This window comes from Phyllostomus discolor, chromosome 3 (assembly GCF_004126475.2).
Source record: "Phyllostomus discolor isolate MPI-MPIP mPhyDis1 chromosome 3, mPhyDis1.pri.v3, whole genome shotgun sequence".
NCBI classification, from domain to species: domain Eukaryota; kingdom Metazoa; phylum Chordata; class Mammalia; order Chiroptera; family Phyllostomidae; genus Phyllostomus; species Phyllostomus discolor.
This window is the reverse complement of record NC_040905.2, coordinates 12,390,337-12,411,540: the sequence shown is the minus strand read 5'-3', so window position 1 is coordinate 12,411,540 and position 21,204 is coordinate 12,390,337. Positions and strand designations below refer to the sequence as shown.

The 21,204-nt window shown below is 45.7% G+C and overlaps 1 protein-coding gene across 3 annotated transcripts; it reads right to left on the bottom strand.

Annotated features, from left to right (window-relative positions):
• Positions 1 to 1,313: 1,313 nt before the first annotated feature.
• C1QTNF3 (C1q and TNF related 3) lies at positions 1,314 to 19,364 on the bottom strand. Of its 3 annotated transcripts, none has more exons than XM_028518841.2 (6): positions 18,749 to 19,364; positions 13,553 to 13,664; positions 10,980 to 11,134; positions 9,243 to 9,372; positions 7,192 to 7,291; positions 1,314 to 2,405 (listed from the first exon to the last, which is right to left on the bottom strand). In XM_028518841.2, the coding sequence occupies exons 1-6, from the start codon at positions 19,241 to 19,243 to the stop codon at positions 2,246 to 2,248; spliced, it is 1,152 nt and encodes a 383-aa protein (XP_028374642.2). In that variant the 5' UTR covers positions 19,244 to 19,364; the 3' UTR covers positions 1,314 to 2,245. The 3 variants fall into 3 exon arrangements, with proteins under 3 accessions (XP_028374642.2, XP_035876117.1, XP_035876116.1); XM_036020224.1 differs by having other exon boundaries at positions 18,968 to 19,352; XM_036020223.1 differs by having other exon boundaries at positions 1,993 to 2,405; positions 18,788 to 19,364.
• Between the last annotated feature and the right edge of the window lie 1,840 nt (positions 19,365 to 21,204).

The window sequence follows — 21,204 nt, the reverse complement described above, 5'->3', positions numbered from 1 at the left end:
ATCTAATTCTGGCGATGAGTCAAATTGTGAAACAGGGATTATTATCTTGGCCTTCTCCCAACCTTGCTTACTAATCAGTCTCATCATACCCAGGACTCAAGTGCAAGTGCCCCAAGTGCTTTCCACCGGCCAAAACCAAATCTTGGTGAAAACTGGAATTGAGGCATCGACACAGAAAGACTTCAGCTTGCGATGAAGAGCCCTTCCTCTTCAAGATATTCAGATTTCATTAAGGGGCCTCTAAACACCGATGCCTTTAGAACTCAGGTTGAAGTTATAACGTAAGGTAGCTGAGAAGTGGAGTTTGGGGTGGACAGGTGACGCCGCTCTGTGCCCACACAATACACCGTGTGACTTCACATCATCCGCAGGCAAATATTTTAACTTCGTGTGGACAAATCACAGTGACTTACAATTGTACGACTATTCAACTTTATTAAGAACATTATAAAACAGTATATTTAACAGAGGTGTGTTCATTTTTCACATAATGTTTATTGCATTTTTCTTGCCTCATTTTGATCTAAAGCCAGGCCAATGTCTTCCTCTAGGTACTTTAGTTGAAGTGTATGTTCTTTACATACGGAATTCTTTTGGACAGCATGCAACATCCACATATCTCCTGCCAATGCACTTTTACAGACTATGATATTTGGTAACAGTCAACTTCAACCCCATGACCCCACCGCTCCAGAGGAAGGGGTGAGGGCTGGGGGACATATACAAAATCACAAAAACATTACCAGTCAAGCACGTTATAGCTAATATCCATTCACCTTTAAATCACATTGCATGAGGATTCAGGAAGAGTTTAAAAGTATTTGCAAATGGAAAGAAAAGGGTCAAAGGCTGAATTGAACATGAAACACATCGTTAGCTAATAGGGCGGCCTTCCCTCATTGATTTTCTCTGCCTCCAGCCATATCGGGGTAATCAATCCAAGTGAACCCACAGTTTAAAAGCTCTGTGGAAATTCAAATTGTAACAGAAAATAAATTAGGGGCTCATGACTTCTAAGGGACTTTATTATGTGATATTTGTCAGATAGGCAACTCTCAAATGGTGCATTTTAAATGTGATTACGCATCAGGGGAAACACATGTTTCATTGATGCTTTTTTCACCTTAAATAAACCAGTTTTAGGTACTATCTTCAGATTGTATCGATGGTGCATTCTCGTGAACATTCCTTTGATGACTAATTTAACCCTTGATGGAGAAATTTGGGGGGGCGGGGATAAGCAAAACTCCAGTGGCACAGCTGCTCTGTGGATACTGGTTAAATAATCAAAAAAGCCATATCATTTTTATAACAAAAAGGTTAAGAGACTTGTCGTATGTCTCCTAAGTGGAATGCCCTTGTATTTTGTATCCATTAGTTTGACTGTGTATAACTGAATCTAAGCTTCTTCCATGTGACTTGTCAGCATATGTCCAGTACATCAAGGTAATTTCTAGACTGAGAAAAAGAAGGTGACGATATCCATGCAATGTGGACCTCAGCTCACCCCAGCCGGCTCTGCAGGGCAGTGTCAACAAAGGTCTATGGCGCTCTAAGAAATGTAGTGAGTGGCGAAGAGTCAATTGCAGTATTGTTACTGAAAAACAACGAGTCGGTTATCTGTGGGCATTGTGCATACTTTTGCTATCTAAAAGCTACCAGGAATTCCTAAAAAACAAAACAAAACAAAACAAAAAGACCCTGAACTTTATTTATGGATATTGACCCACTGGATCAAAGTGTAACTTCCCGGTCTTGGCTTTGCAAATGTTTCCGGCACCTCGATCCTGACAGTGCCCCGTCCTTGCCCAGCCCCACCGTAATCACTGCATCCTGTTTGCTGCAGCATTATAATGATGAGCCCCAACCTCAGCCGTTTCTGAAAGCTGCTATTTGATTAAAAACAGAGCCGCCCAAACTCTCTGCAAATAACTTCTCTGATGGGAACAATTATTTCCAACCTGTATCAAGAGGGGAATTTTCTTTCAGGTGCCTAGGGAAGAGTGATAAAAGTGGTAAGTATATCAGTCAAAGTCACATGAGAAAGCTGTTTTGTGTTTTCCTCTTCTGAGCCCCTGAGTCATCCCACATTATTGCTGTATCTGCAACATGATTAGCAATGCAACCAAAAAGTGTCTTTAAAAGATACACTACATAGAACCCTCCACTCTAATGTTCCTCAGGTCATAACAATACCAGTTCAGCTCCAACTCTTCCCCAAGGTGGAGCTGGTCTCTTCATATATTCACTTAGTTTCGAAAAGCAGGAAGCCCGCGAAGGTGGAGAAGCGCTGGTGGTCCCCGTGAAGAGCGCCGTTGCCCATTCTCAGCCAAACCTCGTCTCCTTTGGCCAGCTTCAGCACTGCATGATTGCTGGACGTATCCGATTTCCCTTTTGTTTCGTAGCTAGGAAGAAAAAAAAAAGGCACCAGCTACTTAGTCTTTACAGGGGACAGTCAGCTGTTTGCCAAAATCTGCCCTTCTCTCTCAGCTCTCGGGCATTAGGTACAGTCCTATGCTTAAGTTCCTTAGATGACATGTGCCCCTTGTATTAGAATTGGCCCATGCACTCCTCACAAACACTGCTCCTTGATCGTTTCTCATTATGATTGTGGGGAATGCTAACGACAATGACCGGAATGACCGTGGAAGTTCCATGTTGGAGCCTGAGTTCTGGAAGACCGTGTAGAGGAAAGCTCTCTGTCGTCCACCACAACCGGACAAAACACTCGGGACCGTTCCGTGAGAAGAAAAGGAATTTCTACTCTGTGCAAGCCTTTATGCTGGCCAGTGTTACAGCAGTTTAGTCTACCCTAACTAATTCAGAATTTGGTACTAACTAGGGTGCTGCCATATCCCAAACTAGAGGACAGGCACTCCTCAGTTTATGGTGGGATTATGTCGAGATAAATCCATGGTAAATTGAAATATCATAAGTCGAGAACGTATTTGCTACACCTAACCTACTAAATGTCATAACTTGGCCTGGCCGACTTTAAACATGTTCAGAACACTTGCAGCAGCCTACAGTTGGTCAAATCGTCTCACCCCATGAATGCTCTATCGAGTATCAGCTCTTTACCCTCGAGATTACGTGACTGGCTGGGAGCCGCGGCTCCTGCCGCTGCCCGGCATCGTGGAATTCAAAGTAGGGTTTCTACTGAATGCATATTGCTTTTGCACATTCATAAGGCAGAAGAATTGAAAGTCGAACCCTCAGAGGGCAGGGACCGTCTGCGGGTTGCACTGGCTCATGGTCAGGCAGAGAACAGTGAAGAAAACAAATACCGTGGCCTTGAAACTGGAGAGCCACGTTATGCTGTGGCAAAACATTTCAGAAAGCATGTGATAACTTGGAAGGTAGACCTAAATCGTACAAGGTTATCCTCTAGGTAAGGGAGCTATTGAAAAAGGTAAAGTACTCTTTGCTTCTTTTAGAAAGATGTTGCTAGGATAGGTGAGCTCAGACAGGAACCAACACGTTGGAAGCAGAGGAAGCAGAATGTTGGGGCCTAATAGGGTTGGAAGAGCCAAGTGCTTATATACGAGGAAGAACAGGGCTACAGTTGACCTTGGCCTATTAAGACTTCTCATTCAGCCAGACAGACACAGCCTGTGACACAGTGTGGTAGGTGAGCCATAGTGCCTTTCGAGGACAGTGTCTTTAACAAGGAGTTGGGGAAACTAGACAGCCACATGCCAAAGAATGAAACTGGGCCACTCTTTTATGCCCTGTACAAAAATGAACTATACCTGGCTGGCATAGCTCAGTGGATTGAGCGCGGGCTGGGAACCAAAGTGTCCCAGGTTCGATTCCCAGCCAGGGTACATGCCTGGGTTGCAGGCCATGGCCCCCAGCAACCGCACATTGATGTGTCTCTCTCTCTTTCTCTCTATCTCCCTCCCTTCCCTCCCTAAAAATAAATAAATAAAATCTTTTAAAAAAATGAACTCAAAATGAATGAAAGACTTGAATGTATAACCTGAAACCATAAAACTAGGAGAATACATAGGTGGTGAGCTCCTTGACATCAGTCCTGGTGACCATTTTTGGAATTTGAAACTGAAAGCAAAGGCAAGAAAGCACAAGTAAGTAAGTGGGACTATACCAAACGAAAACGTTTCTGCCCAGCAAGGGAGCCCGTAAACACATGAAGAGACGTCCTACTGAATGGGAGAAGATATTTGCAAATCAGATATCTGATAAAGAGCTGGCATCCAAAATACATTTTTTAAAACTTATACAACTTAATAGCAAAAGAAAAGAAAATACAAAAAATCCGACTAATAAGGGAAAGAGGATCCGAACATTCTTCTAAAGAGGACATACAGTTGGCCAACAGGTACGTGAAAAGGTGCTCAACTTCATTAATTATCAGGTAAGTAAAAACCAAGATCGCAATGAGGCATCGCCTCATACCAGTTAGAATGGCTAGTATCAACAGACAAGAAATAACACGCATCGGCAAAGGGGAGAAGGAAAGGGAACCCTTGTGTATTGCTGGAAGGAATGTGAACTGGTGCAGCCAACATGGAAAGCAGTATAGAGGTTGCGCAAAAAAATCAAAAAAGAGCTACTGTATGATCCAGCAATTCTGGTCTGGATATTTATCCAAAGAACATGAAAACATTGACTTCAAAAGATGTAGGTACCCCCATGTTCACTGCAGCATTACGAAATATGGAAATAAACTAAGTGACCTCAATGGATGAATGAATGAGGAAAATGTGGTGTATACACAAGCAATGGACTATTATTGTTCAGCTATATAAAATGAAGTCTTGCCATTTATGACAATGTGGATCAATCGTGAGGGCATTATGCTAAGTGAAATAAGTCAGACAAAGAAAGAGAAATACTACATGAGCTTGCTTACATGTGGAATCAAAAAGAAAAAAAAATATTATATAAAGAACAGATGGGTGGTTGCCAGAGGTAGTAGTGGGGGCGGGTGGGGGGGGCAAAATGGGGGAAGGGAATCAAAGGTTCAAACCTCCATTTATAACATAAATAGGTCATGTGGATGCAGTGTAAGGCATGGTGACTACAGTTAATGATATCGCATTGCATGTTTGAAAGTTGCTATAAGAGTGAATCTTAAAGGTTCTTATCACAAGAAAAATTATTTTACAATACATGGTTATAGATGTTAACTAGACTTATTATGGTGATCATTTTGTAGCAGATACAAATATTGAACCATTATATTGTGCTTCTGAAATAAATAGAAGGTTGTATGTCAATTATACCTTAATAAAAATAGTTTCAAAAAAATTACCATGCTACCAAAGTATATTGTTTTTGAAAGTCTTCTGGAAGCCACCACGAAGTTGAGAGAAAAAGACATGAAGACCAGAAACAAAGGAAATAACAGGCTGAAAACCTAGAGGTCAAGAAAATACCATGGGATGTGGTTTACTAACATATAACGGACTGGTAGCAAATAGAGAAAAAATCTGCCTAGTTTCTGAGAAAATAGTGTTACCTCCCCTCTCTCCCTCAAAAAAAAAAAAAAAAAAACAAGCCTGATCTAAAAAGAGCTTGGGATGCTCAACTAGACCCTCTCAGCCTTCAATTTGCATCAGCAGAGAGTGGGCTGGGAAAGGCCCCGGGGAGAACTTGCTCACGTTTAGATGTAGCCACAGAGACAAAGAAACAAGGAAACCTGCCTAGAGGACAGAATCGGGGTCCCAAGAGGAAAACAGCCCGGAAACTGACTTGAAGGAAAGGGCTGCTCGTCCTGGGGCTCTGGGCTCTGAGCTGCATGCCTTCACTGTGGTGTAGGGGACGTCCCATGCCGACAGGGACGGGGAGACATGTGTTTGTTCATTAAATCTTTTAACTGAATTTCTTTCATCACCATTTATCCCCCCTGATACTCCCTTACCCCGCCATTACCACACTGTTGCCCATGTCTATGAGTCCTTTTTCCTTTCTGCTCAATCCCTCTACCTCCCTAACCCCTCCCCCATAGCCATCATCCTTCTCTCTATCTATGAGAGGAGACATGGATTCTAAGTGTGGGAAGAAGGGGTCAACAGATACTCAGTAGCCAGGGGGGCAGAGAAGGCCAGCTGTTCACCAGACTTTACGTCCCCCTGCCCCAGGAGCTCCTCTGCCTGGCCTTACTGTGTTTGGTTGGGTGAAGTTGAGCAGAGGACAATGTGACAAAGTTCTCCGAATAGAGAGCCTCATGTGTAAACATTTCTACAAGCTTGTTGCTCTTTCCTCCTTCTGACTGTGGCAAAGACAATGGCCAGTGAGAATTTGGGGATCAATTTCACAGAAGGCAGAACTGCTTTTGCCAGACTACATCATCAAAAAGAAGGCAGGCACCCACCCTCTCCTCCTTCACACAATCTCCTCCTTCTCCCTTTCTGCCTCATACCTTCCCCAACCTGGAACTGGTCAAGGAAATTGCATTCTGGGGTGGAGGAGCCACTACATTCTGGATCTCTCTGTTGCAGCATCTTCATCAACCTGACTCATTTCTTTTTTCTTTGGCATTTCAAACACAACCCCCCACTGGAGGTCAGGCTCCAGAAGAAAATATGGCAACCCCCACAAGTCATCAACAATAACATGGAAATGAGAATAGTCCCAGAGTTTTTCATAGATCACTCACCAGCCAATTTACTTATGGGGAAGATGTTGGCTATCTGCCTTTCTCCCACATCTTAAGCTTACATCAGAGCAAATTGAATTATTTCTTTTTAAAACATTTTTTTGAAGGAGCCCTGGTTCCAGGTTGATGGGGTAAATATCAGAGTAGAAGCACAGCCAACAGAGAAGAAACTACCCCCAGCTCTCAGCCCACCGGCCCACAGGGATGGCAGAGAAGGCTGTCCATGGAGCTGAACTCTAAGCTAAGGGCATTGGGGAGTAGAAAAGCAGGAGAAAAGGAAGAGAGAGAAGGGAAGAGGTCACGAGCTGAGAAAAGAACACAAATTATTGGCTGTGGGGAGTGTTGCTAGTAATTAGCTCAAGGCCTCTTGGCCTGTTTACGCTCACATTCGTCAGGTGTATCTCTTCCCAGTGACATCATCCGGCCATGTAGTGATGCCGGGAGCTCTCAGTGATGACAGGGTCCATGACAGGCTCCGGTGATTCCTGCCAAGTCCCCTGGCCTTGGCCACCCTTTGAGTAAACATGGCGGCATGGATGTTACCTATGATAGAAAAGACCACCCACCTGTACATGCTGAAGACTGTGTTTCCATTGTGCATGAGGTACACATACACTTCCTCAACATCCTCGTGCTTCATCATGCTAAAGGTGAAGAAGTACACACCTGAAAAGAGGCAGACATTTATTCACATTTGTATTACTATACAGAGCACTAAAGACCACAAGGTGGCAGGGAGATAAGCTACATGACTTCACACTTGTTGAAAATCTATGTGGTGTGTAGGTTCTTTTCGGCCCTTAATAGTCTGAGTGACTCTTTGTCTGCTCTCACCTTGAAAAAGCTTTAAATGTTTTGACACAATATTGATTTATAGATAGATAGGGAAATACACGTGTGTGTGCATGGGTTACTATAAAAACATACACAAACATAGCAGTAGCAATGAGCACACCAACCACCAGGATCTTGGTATCTAAATCCTACTCTCCAATAGCAGAAAAGGGTTCCTTGGAAAAGGGGGTGTTTCCAAAGCTGGGACGGGGGAAAAGGCAAAATGAGCCTGAAGCAGCTCATGGTGCTAGAAAGTAAGGAAGCTGTGGGGGACTGATGAACGACTGTCGAATATTCCCACGTCCTAAAGTCCCCAGCATCTATAAATGTTACCTCATGTGGCAACAGGGACTTTGCAGGTATTATTATGTTCAGAATCTTGAGATGGGGAGGTTACCCTGCATTATTCAGGTGGCCCCAAGGGAATCCCACTGTCCTGATATGAGAGCCAAAATGATCAGAACCTGTGAGGGGAAGGTGGTGTGACAGTGGAGGCAGAGATGAAAGTGATTTGGCCAGGGGACAGGGGATGCCGGCAGCCTCTACACACTGGAATCGTCCCTGATGCTTCTAGAAGAACCAGCACTGTCTACACACTGAGTTTAGCCCAGGTGGACTGATTTGGGACTTCTGACCTCCAGGGTTATACAAGAATAATTTTATGTTTTAAGCTCCTTAGTTTGTAATTTGTTACAATAATGATGGGAAATGAATACAGAAGGGCTTAAAATTTTTTTTTAATGTTTGAAGATTTTTAAAAGGATCAGACCCTCCTTGGGATGGTGGCAAGGAGAGAATAGTGTTATGACACATTTAGCCGTGAGGCTTATGGTATAAGAACTTTCAAAGTCAGGGATAACTATGCCCTCTTAGGGATTATTTGATTCAGTTCAAATCAGAGACAGTAATCTTAGTAACCATGGCCATCATTTTTTAAAGATTTTTTAAAGTGTTTTTGTGTAGGAGACCATTCTGCGTGGCGTGGACCCAGCTCCCACTGGGAGATGCACAGGACCCATGCCCACGGATAGGTTCTCCCGTGGGGAATCAGGTCTGCATTGTGCCTAGGTCGCTTTGAGTCTTGTTCTTGCTAAAAAACTCCCTCGCCCTGAATTGAGGACATTTACTGCAAAGTAACTTCCTAAAATCCATGCTAAACCCTCCAAGGATAAGTGTAACCAGTTCAACCACTTTTGCCTTTTCATTTGCAAATATCCCTCTTTTGTGGCGTGATTAGCAGCATTGGCTCTTTTGTTTTCTGTAAAAGGTAACCACCTAAAGCAAGCCTGTGCATAGTAAATGAGGACCATCAGGTAATGTGCGGAGAAACCCAATGAAGACCAGGCCAGACATGGCAAGGGCCAAGGCTTTTGCTCCCCTTGAGAGAAAAGCCATGCTGTCCCTTTTCCTCCACCAGACTCGGTAGTTCATGTGAATGTCTCATTTCATCCATAATGTTGCGGACACTGTGGGTCAGTGTCTGCATCATTTTTGTCTTTTCAGATTCTAATTTATTTACTTTGAAATTCAATAGAAATCTGTAGATCATCTGCTTGTTTTAACCGGAATTAGAAACAATCCTCAATTTTCTTCATGTTTTCTTTTCCTTGTTCCCTCCCCCTTCATTCCTTCCTTCTTTTCCTCTTCCCTTTCTCCTTTCTTCCCTCCTTCCCTTTTTCCTTCCTTCCTCCTTCCCTCCCTCCCTCTCTCCCTCCCTCTCACTTTCTTCCTTCTTGATTGCTAGATTGATTGATTTGGCCATTCACTTGTTTTTACATCTCACCTGACACTGGGGCCCCGAATCTACCAGTCATGACATCAAAGAAGTTTCCGATGTTGGTCTCCACACTGCTGAAGATAATGCCGCTGTTCTGATTGGTGAAGTGTGTTGCCAGAGAAGCCATGAATGCAATCTAAGGAAAGAGTTGGGGGGTCAATTAATAGGCCATTTATTTTAAAGATGTAAAGCTTTTATACACATGAGTTTATTTCAACACTACTTGTAACAGCAAGATGGGGAATCACTGAAACATGAAGCTATGAGGAGTGAATTCAATGAATCATGGCATTTCCTAACGTTTTTCTGCTATGTAGCCCTTAAAATATCATGTATATTAACAGTTCTTCTGAGCGTGTGTTTCAAGGAATGTTAGACTTTAAAATGCTTTTTAAAATGTGAAATTTCTATGATCAAGCCATGTTGGAAAAATTGGGGTGAAATCTTACACGTATACCCATTAAAAGCACATCAGTGTATCAAGAATCTTTGAAGCCCTCAGCTGGGGTACAGCCACTCACAGGTTGGGGGTTAGAGTCTCAGCTTTGAGAAAGTTTATCATCCGTGTTATCATCTACCTTTAAGCTGGCCAAGTGGCCTCTGTCTTCTTTTCTTTGTAAATTTATACTGACACATGGCTCCCAGGTTGCTAAAATTATTAAGCAACATTCATGAAAAAGTTACAAAACCACAAAAGCAGTTCGAGTAGCACACAGGACCTCTAGCTTACGAGGCCCAGAAAAATGACGGAATTCATCCACAGTCAGACCACCACCGACTGTGCCCAAATGAGAGGCGAAGTTTCCCCCTACTGACCTTTCAGACAAGACTTGCTTTATATTTTAGTTCTTGAAAAAGCTCTCATATTACAGCACAATTCCCTCAGTTACTTTAGTTCAACCGTGATGTCCTGTTTCAGGAAGACACACCCGCTGGAAGCAACTTTAACAAAGAATGCTAACTTTCAGTTTCCTAGGTGTCCCCTGGGAGGATTGGTTTAAAAAAATATTAGCCAAAAACAGGTCAGACCTAACTTCATAGTTTTAGGTTTTAGATGTTACTGGCAGCAAAGAAATGTGAAGATCACTTAAAAGAGAAATAAAAAATAGGCAAATAGGTGCTTGGGATACAATGTCTAATTCCAGCCATCATAAATAATGAAAACTTTAAGATGAAATAAATATGATCTGGTCTGGAAATCTGTGGGTGGATAGCAAAATAAAATGTCTCTAGTGATAAAGAAGTTACTAATGAGAAATACTTAAATAAAAATTTTGCCATAAAAATCTGAGTTGATAGAAAATAATATTTGTACCTTAACATGTGACTTAAATATGTAAATGTAACAAATTAATAAATAAGTGCAATGTTCAAATGTCTACTTATAATAGTTTACATATCTAGAAATTTATATATTCAAGTTGCCAAAAACCTTTATATTTAGCATATCTTTGAGTTTGGGAAATGGGAAATGAGCTCATATTCAGGATTCCCTTGTATTTGGTCTATTGAGGGAATCACATGTCATCCTTGAAAAGCTGTTCTCCTCCCTGAGAGTGATTGCAAAGCGCTCGGAGCAGCACGGGCCTTGCACAAACATCCCGCGCTAGGGACGCATGAACGAGCCTCGGACTCACTCTGCGATGGTGCGAGCTTGCGGAAGCACCCCAGCCTTCTGAATCCTGGCCCCCAAGGGCGGGGACAACGTAGAAATCACCTGGAGACGTGCTCAGGGTGGTTTACCTGCAGTTCTGGTGGAATCCCCGGGTAGCCCTTTTCTCCTTTGGGGCCATGCTGCCCCCGCTCCCCTCGCGGGCCCAGGTCGCCTTTGTCTCCTTTCTCCCCTTTGGCCCCTTCGTGACCAGTGGCTCCGTTATTGCCGTTGTTTCCGTGGTTTCCTTAAACAACCAGACAGCACCGCGTGAGGAAGCCCATCACTCATACCACCCATTTTTATACAAACACAGCCCCAAAATGTACACACTCAGCTGTGAAAGGGACCATTGGAAACAGTCCCAGTACAGCCAGGGAGGCGCCATGGAGTGGGGTGTGTTTAAACGAGACACTGAAAACAGACTTAGAGACTCTCAAGGCTCCGAAGCCTGTGATTCTCATCAAGCGAGACTTGGATGAAAAAAAAAATTGTGCAGAAAACTGATCATCAAAGCATCACTTATAACAGCAAAGACTAGAAACCACCTAAATGTCCACCAGTACTGGAAGGGCTAAAGTTTTTTAAAATTATACAATTAGGAGATGATATTATATAGTCACCAAAAAGAATGCTAAACAAAAATATTTAATAACATTAATAATATTCATTATATTTTTAGATAAAAGGCTATAAACCAATAAAGATAGCATAACACCATGTGTGGACGTTATGCACACACACAGTGTCACGTATGTACGTGTGTGTTATATCCAAAGGGGGAAAAGACTAGAACGAATTACATGAAAATGTTTACAGTGTTGCTTTCTTTTTTTTTTTTTTTAAAGATTTTATTAATGGATGAATCATGAGTGATCTTTGTACTCTTACACATACTTTCCTGTCTTTGTGAAGTTTTCAACAAAGAACATTTAAAATCTTTGATAAAAAATTATAATTTTTTTAAAGATTTTTATTTATTTATTTATTTAGAGAGGGAAGGGAGGGAGAAAGAGAGAGAGAAACATCAATGTGCAGTTGCTGGGGATCATGGCCTGCAACCCAGACATGTGCCCTGACTGGGAATCGAACCTGCAACACTTTGGTTCACAGGCCGAGCTCAATCCACTGAGCTACGCCAGCCAGGGCTAAAAAATTATAATTTTTTATAACTTTGGAAACAAGAGTTGGATAACAATCTCAGCCCTTCCCTTCACTTTGCCACCACGGGCAATTTCTGTACCTCTTTTTTTCTTATATTTGTTGAATTTCAGGACCTTCTGTTGTTTACTCTGCCTGCCACCTTTGATCGGTTACCACACCAGGACTGCAACCCTTCCAGCTGGATAGACTCTGACTTTGTTTACAGGTTAAGGAGCTCATGACAAAACTGCTCCTGAGGGGGACATTTAGCCAAGGCCAGCCTGTCCCATCACATGGGAAGAGTTTACACCCGGGAAGACTTGAGAAGGGTCTGACCATCTCCTACCTCCGGCCACTGCACCTGCTGCCAGCTGCCCCTGAGGGTCAGTGACGTTGATTCCATGCCCGTAATCCCAGCTGAAAGTCTAACAGGGTGTTTTCTCATTTTAAATTTGGTTACATTCAGGAGACCACTTAAAGGCATGTAAGAAATTGAATGTCATTTGATAAAGATTAGTATCGACAGGGCAAATCGAGAGAGAACAAGGTTGCAGTGCGGGGGAGGGTAGAAGGGGGGTAAATGGTAATGGAAAAAACATAATTTTTTTAAAAAAGAAAGAAAATAGCTTTACAAAACAGAACCAAACAAGAGGCCTTTTGTCAAGCCCCACAGGCCTGGGGCACCCCGGTGGAAAGGGGACAGCAGAGCGGTGGGTCTGGAGGGCACAGTGGAGCTCCACGGCGTTCCCCGCACCACCGCCGGCGCAGGGACAAAAGTGCTCCCATAGCCCCCGAGCGGCGTGACGGCTGCACGTGACAGGCCCCCGGCCTGGGGGCGGGGGGGGCAAAAATGGAGCCGAACCGAGAGTCTGGCAGAAGAACGGCAGCTCAGTGAATGGCAGTGTGGAGACACCCATCACCCGGACCGGTAACCTCTCCGCTCCTTCACTTCCTAAATTCTCTGGAAGTTGTGTACAGTGTATCGCATGAACCACACTGTGGCAGAAACACTGAGACAAGCGTACAACCCCATTAAGATCAGGGGGTTCCCCGCTCCATGATGCCAAAGAGCCTCCAGCCTGTGAATCCGGAGGGGGGCGCTCCTCGGGCGGTGGGACCCTTCCAGTGGAACAGACAATGAATGTGACAGAGGGTATGCTGTTCCACTAGACTCTCTCTATACACCCAGTCTACCCAACTCTGTTCTGGATTTTCCATGCGTACACTTTTTTTTTTTTTTTTCATATTCTATTTTTAGAGCGGGGAAGGGGGTGGAAAGAGAGAAGTGTCACTGTGTGGTTGCTTCTAGCACGCCCCCTGCTGGGGACCTGGCCCACAATCCAGGCTTGTGCCCTGACTAGGAATTGATCCGCAGGCCTGCGCTCAACCCACTGAGCTACGCCAGCCAGGCATGCGTACACTATAGCTCACACACACCCATTTCAGATTGTTTGGCTTCACCCCGGCTCCTATTTTGGCCCAGTCTATTAGGCCGGCACTAGCGCCTCTCTCCCATCCTTACCTGGAATGCCAGGGGGGCCGGGAGGTCCAGGGGGCCCTTGGTAGCCCCGGAAGCTGTAATCTCCATGACAACACTTGCTGCAGTCTGGGGGCAGCCCTCCGGTAGGTGGAGACTTTAAAAAGACACAGAGAGGAGCTTCAGGGCAAGGCAGTTAGGACTTTTGGACTTCACTGGCCTTGTTCCCTAGGTAACTTGAACTCCGAACAACCCACAACAACATCAGAAAACAGGGTGCGGGGTGGGGATGTTACCGGCAAAGGAGTAGGGGTAGCTAAGGGGAACCAGTGATCAAAAGGGAAAGGGAACAAGAGAGCCAACAGAACAAACTCTTTGGACCCGAGTGCGAGTGGGCCTGGGGGGTGGGGCAGCACTTCTGAGAAGTACTTTTCTGCTGGTACTAAAGACAGCGAAACAGAAAACTCCAGAAACACCCCTTCTTCCCGAACTTCCAGGACCCTCTCTGGTGTAGCTAAGTTGATTTAGATGATCCTCAAATAACGATTATCAACTTTAAACATTATTATTAAGACTAGACTCATATCGGTGGGGCTAAGAGTTCTTAGAAATTCTCAGTTGTAGCTCTAGCTTTTTCAACAGCCACGGCATACTCAAACTGCCTTAGGGAATCGAGAAAGTGAAGTATTCCATAGTCCAATACATTTTTTATTAATTATTTCTCTTTAAGTTTGGTTTTACTGAGAAACCATTCAAAGTAATTTTTAAAAATTAAACTTCGGTGAATAAATATTAACATCAATGGTGATAAGTCAGAGAATTTGTTTATCTTGAAACACCTTTAACTTCCTCTTCAAAACTATGTAACATGGTGCACTGTTTTATATTCCACTTCGAAATGTAAAATGATTATTACGTTGTTTGAACAAATATTGAATGAGTACATAGTGGGTACTGAATGCATTCAAGCATGGCGCTGAGCTACATGCTTACTTAGTTAAAGATAAATTTCTAAAATTTATGCTTTCACGCCAAGGAGCTAGACAGAGTCAGAGCTGCTTATAAAATTTGGAATCTCCTCTAAATTGGCAACTTGCCTGTTAATTATATCATTCAAAATACTCGCAGAAATGTTCCTAGACACCGACTGGAATCCAATGGATTCTTGAAGACAGCATATTGTTGTTAAGGGATTCGGTAAGGGATTTGGTTTTAAGAGGAAAGGCGGGAGGAAAGGAAGAAAGAAGAGAGAGAGAAAGAGAGGGAGAGATGGAGGGAGAAAGAAAGAGTGTAAAGTCCACATTTTCTTCATCATCAGAAATTCAAGCGGAAAAGTGGATCAAAGCTTTGCGTTGCTGTGCATTTCAACTTCACTTTTTTTAAATAAAAAATGGGCTTGCACTCTTCCCTCACTCTCTCATTCCTCTTTCCTGGAGGTCTCTGCCAGGCCATTGCAGGACCACGCAGGGCAGTGTCTGTGGCCCTGCAACAGCTCAGGGCCCAGTCCGGAAGGATCGGGAGCTATGATTTGGAGCTGACTCTTCCTCTAGTCTTCAGTCTACGAGACTCAACTATGGGCAGGTATGAGCATCTATGGAAACCTTTTGTAAAACTGGTGGAGGACAAGAAACTCAGCACAAGTCATTGGCCTGAGACAAGAGCTTTCACACACTTGGAAAGTCAGACGCCCCGGCACTGCCCCGCCTTCTAATCCAAAGATGCAACCTGAGAAGTATTCCATGATTTCCTGGTTTGGGCTTGCAACTGTGAAAACACAGCTCTTTAAGCTCCAAGAAATGCAGTGCCAACAGTGGGTTTTAGAGAAGAAGGGCATGGAAGGAGGTGATGTCCCAAAGTGGAATCATTTGCTTGAGAATGGAACACTGAGAGGTTAAGAATGTCCGAAAGATGACTGGATCAAGACCTGAACTCCCCTCTCAGGTCCATGTGCCTCTAGGGAGTTTCTTCCAGCTCTAAGATGCAAACAAAGACACTCAAGCCTTTCCCAGAGCCTCAAAGAATGACTTAGAAAGATTTTGTGTTTGGAGTCTAATATCTAGGCTTGAGAACTTTAGCCCAGGCAATGGGGCTGCCCAGTGCCGGAGCTGACTAGGACTGGGGTGCATGCCAGAGCTACTTGGGGTACTGGGAGAGCACAGAGCTGCCACCCAAGTGGGGAGGGACTTCTGGTTACTACTACTTGGCCCCTCCTGCAACATGTCACGTGTTCCTCTCCCTGGCCTGGCTCCAGAGAGCAGTCAAATGCAGCACTGTTAGTCTGTGGATGCCCTCAGAACAAGACGGGCAGCATGTGTTAATTCAGACATTTTCTCCTAGGTGAGGGAGAATTAGGAAGTCATTGCGTATCCCCCTCTTGAGTTTACCAACACTTTTCCCAAACTCAGGTCACGTTTGAACACCAGGAACATGCGAGTGGGCACTCTGGGAGGAGGAAGCGGTCTCTAACACCAGTTCTGTCCGTTTTGTAGATGGAGGCCCAGGAGCAGCTACTCAGAATTCGGGTCTGCCATGAGTCAGTAACTTCTAGGATAGGGAGTCCATAGCTCCTTGTGTAACCTAAGGGAGAGGGAAGAGAAAGGAGCAGAGGGGAGCGGGAGGAGAGAGACAGGTGTCCAGGATGGGAAGGGGAGACCGATCAAGGTGAAGGGTGCAGAGCTACAGGGAAGACAATGCCAGGAAAAGGGGGTCTAGGTCTGCCCACCCCTCCCTCCCTGCACACTCTAATCCAGGGGTGTCCGGCCCTTTGGCGTCTCCAGGCCACTCTAGAAGAAGAAGAGTTGTCTTGGGCCACCCATTAAATACACAAACACTAATGAAAACTGCTAAGTAAAACAAACAGGTCTTTGCATAATTTACAATTCCGTGTTGGGCCGCATTCATGGCCATCCTGGGGTGCATATAGCCTGTGGGCTGAGAGTTGGACACCCTTGCTCCATAATGGACCCTATAGACAGACTCATCTTTCTAGAACACAAATCTGATCACCTCACTGCCCTGCCATGAACAAACAAACAAACAAACAAACAAACATTTTGCTGGCGAAGTAAGATCTCAGCTCCCTAACTGGCCAGCAGCACCCCAACCTGGCCCTGCAACCATCCTGTGACTCTGTTCCATGGCCTGGGAGCTCCAGCCTCACCCCTCCTCACGAGCTCTCTCAAGGCTGTTCGCTGTTGTACTTTTTTAAAAAAATTTCTACCAGGATTATTCATCCTTTTGCCTCATCTTTGAGACCCAGCTCAGCGCCTACCACCATGCTGATACTTTTTCCCCAACTGCCCTTTGTGCCCAGACTTGGTCACATGTGTTTGGTTATCTGTTCATCTATCCCCATTGGAATCCTCCGGAACTGATCCGAGAGCAGAGCTGGGTCAGTTGATGCCCGTCCGGAAGCGTGGTAAACAGTAGAGGCACAGGAAATGGTTGGAGAGAGAATGAATGAGGAGAAAGGAAGGTTAAAATAAAAGAAGAGGGTGGGGACGTGGGGAGAAGAGGAGGAACACAGCACAATTCCAAATCCACTGTGGGTCTACATATCCATCCACAGGAAAGTTGTTTAGAAAATGTCTGGAATATCGATGACTGAATTTCCTCAGTATCCTGTTGGGGTTCGTAGGAACTGGGGGAGTTCGAAAGCCCCTCTTCAAAAACAGCCAGAAAGTGGCTTCTTGCCCCCCTTATCTGATTTCAGCGTGTCAGGTGCCTAGGGGGACTAGAAGGTGCGGGGGAATAGAGATTAATTTGGATTTCAGTGGCCTGCTGGGTGTCAGTTGCCAAGAACTAATGATCAATGACAGTCTACATCTGTTTTCTGCTGCTTCTAGCGGCTCACCCTGCCACGGCCAGGAAGCATCCAGCACACACAGATCCTGGCTATGCACAGTCCAGACCAGGGCCTGGAAAAAAGTGATGCATCTTCCCTGCTATGGAAAACACAGTGAGCATCAATCACCCTTTAGCCAAAGGATTGTCAGATGAAAGGACCAGCTCTAAAAGCAGCTTTCAAAAAAGAGATGGTATGTAAAAGTTATCATTTCTTTGGCCGCTCCTTAAAGAAGCACTTTGTTTTTCTTGACAGAGCCCCACAGAACCGTGTGGTTAGAAGTCCCAGGTTAGTCCCCGGGCTACAAATAATTCTGTGTGTGATTTTGGCCTGATCATGTAACCAGCCTCAAGCCCAACTTTTCCATCTGTGGTAGAAGGGGTCTAGATTTCAACTGCATGTACTTGGCGGGGGGCTATTTAAATACATCCCAGCAGTCAATTCTTGAGGAAAAAGCTCCTTGTTCAAATATCATAGAATTCAAAGTAGCTCTCTTGCCCCTCATCCGATTTCAGCACGCTTGACACCTAGAAGGCCAATCAAAATTTGTTTCTTCCTTAAGCTGTTGACCTGAAAGCAATATAATGTATGTCAATGATGCCTCAATGAAAAACTTTAAATAATTTATTAAAAGACAGTTAAAAGCCCTGTTCTTAATGTTTAAAATAAACGGAGTTTCACCAATTTGCCTTTCATGACACTGAAACTTACACTCACTGTCGTAGTACCCTAAAAGAGTTAAAGGTGTTCCCTTATTGCTGAGCTTCTAGTCTGAGAAATGAATCATGCTGTCTGTGGTTATCGGGCATTAAGTCATGCAATGTGGTTTACATTTTAAATACACACAGTCTGTTTGCTTTAACTCTTTGCACCTTTTTTAAACAGGCTGGACACAGACACTTAGCCACCTAGAATGCTGACAATCAGATTGACAAGCCTGGTAAAATCTCACAGTCAACTCTCAAATCCAAGTGAAAAACTGGAAGGGCCGCTTCTCCCTGCCAGGAAGGATTAAGAAAGTCCAGCTCTCTCAGGGTCTGCGGACGACTGCCCACAGCCATGGGCTATCTGTAGGTCAGCACTCCTCCTGTCCAGACAAGGGAAGCAGGACCACGTCGCAGCCTAGCAGGGAGCTCTCGGCCCCTACTGTCCTTTTTGAGGGGGCGACACCACAGCCTCTCTCTCTCCCAGCCCGTCCATGCTACCTCTGCTGATTTTCTCACAGAGACCCACAGTCCCCCTCACCCCACAGAGCAGCAACCCAAACAGAGACCCACAAGCAGCTCAGCAAGGTCCTCAGAAGCATTCACCCCCAGAATCGCAGCTGACACAGAGAGCACGAACAGGCAAACTCACAACGCTTTCCCAGCAAATCCTTAGAAGAGAATTCTGAGTACCTGGGCCCAGAATGGGGTGATCTGGGCTAGGTCATCTACCTCGGGGTGCGGTAGCTCATCTGGTCTCAGGGGTTTTAGGTCTGTAGAAGTGCTATTATCCACAGTCCCAGTTTTAGCATGGCTCCGCTCTCTCACTGTCTCCCTCCGGGAGCCACCACGGACGGTCTGCTGGTGGCTTTGCACTATTCTCGCCACCACTTTATTAGCTCTTCCGCTCACCTCCATGTACTCATCTTGACACAGGCAAAATGGGAGGAAAAACAAAGCCAGCAGGTGCCAACAGATCAGCTGCCCCGGCATGATTCTCGACAGAGCCACGGAGCCTGCTGGAGAAGATGGCCGGGGCTCCAGGCGCCGTGGTCTCCTCGGGCCAGTGCCAGGGCTGGAGCCGAGTGCTGCAGCCGGCCGGGTGGTTTTATACTCCAGTGTGCAATAAATAAGGCCCCAGGCCTGCCAGAGGGAATGCAGAACAGCCCATTCATCACCTCCCCACATCACAGGCCAAACGGGGCTTGTGTGCACGGCTCCCGGTGGCTGGGGTTCATAAACGTCACACCTTGGCACGTTTCTTGCTAAAGTGCAGAGAGGACATATGCAAGCAGCTGGAAACAGGGAGCATGTGTCTGGGGCTTGCTTTCCCAATGAGAGACTGCGCCTCTGCAGACTGAGATCCTTTTGGAAAAGCCTCCCCTCAGGCTTGCCAGGAAATCCGGGCTCAGCTGCATCAATCTGTCTGAAATGGCAGTGGGAGCACATTCAGGGAGACGGAGAGGACTCCTGCGCTCTCTCTCAAAAGCTAATATTTCCCCTGTGGTCGGCTTAAAGTAGCTCATTTCCCCTTCCGGACACCGGCAGCAGAGCCGTTGGGTACCCAGAGCACTGGGCTGGATTCGGAGGCAGAGTCTCTGGGTCCAGCACACGCACTTCCTTGTCCCAGCAAATGTGTTTCCCCTGAGTCTGCAAACATCTGGCCAACGCATTTTTCCCTGAGTTTCCAAAAGCCAAAGTTAAGTCACAGTTAACCAAGTTGCTTATTGTCGGAGGAAGATAGAACAGTTCGCTTTGGGTTCAAGGATCGTCTCTGGCTTCTCTTCCTTCTGACATATTCTTGATTGAAACTGAACGAATGGAGAGTACCAAACCACACACGCTTCTCCACCTACATCAGGAGGGAGAGGATTCCCATGTCCTTTATTCCACTTGCTACCCTTTTATGAGTGCAGCTGAAGAGTGAATGGACATTCCCAATCTCTTTGTGATAACAAACCAAGAGAAGTCATATAGGCTTGTCGTTAAAAATGGCTTCCGTTGACATATTTCATTTAATATTACTGATTCCCTCACTCCCTGAGGTCCCTAACCCTGCCCCAGGAGGACTGACAAGACCCTGGGACTTACAGGGCGTGGATGAGTGGCAAGCATCTGGTGCTGAGTGGACAAGGGGGCACTGTCAGAAAGCCCAGGTTCAGAGAAGCCAGGCTTGAGGGTGATGCGGCAGAGCAGCTGGAGAGAGGGAGGGCATGCCAGGGCCGCGCACAGCTGCCCTCCTCACTCAGCAGAGGGGCCTGAGAACCAACTCCATCTCCTGGCACAAGTTGTGTCCCTCCCCCAAGAGCCAGACAGCTGCCTCCAGGGCCCTCATTTACGCACTGAAAGGGTCTGGTGCTGGCGGAGGAATGAGAGAGGGAGAGGTATTCTGTAAAGGAGAAGCTCCCCAGTGTGCAGACGTAGGGGCCTTGGGAGTCACGCTGATTCGAAGCAGGCAAATTCCCGTTGGGCGGGAGGTAGGACACTCTGCCAGCCCCATTCCATAAGGCTGCCCTCAGTTCTGCAAAATCTCCTCCCTGCGTTCTGTGCCCAGCGCTCTCAGCAAGTGGGAAGGGAGCACCCACCCTAAGTGGGCAGTAACTTTTAGTGGAGACGGGAAGGATAGCATCCGGGGCCTGTGAGCAAAGAGGTGCGTGGATGATTGCTGTGGGAGAAGAGACCCCGAGCAATGTCTCAGTGGGTGCGGTGGGGGGGGTGCTCGCTCACCAGGGGAGCCTGGAACCAGATTTCCAGGGAGACCACAAAGCAAGGAATGGCTTTGAAATCTAGGTCACCCAATTCACAAGTTTTCTAAGAGCTGTCCCTGGCAGCTCCCGCGGCCTGGGCCATCTGGCTCAGTGGCTACAAGTCAACCTCTCCTGACTCTCAGCCACACTGAGACTTTCCACTGGTGGTTTCCACCCGCCCGTCTATTCTAGCAGTTCTCACTCTTGGCTGCATGGTAAGATCAGCCCGGGCACTTCTAACTATATCACCGTCTGGATTCCATCCTAGGCCAATGGAGTCAGAATCGCTAGTGGGGCCTGGGCACCAACAGCTTTTAAAAACTTCACCGGCAAGCTTCTAATGTGCAGCCAGGGTTGGAAGTCACTTACCCATCCTCTCTTACCCTGACTTAACAAGAATAA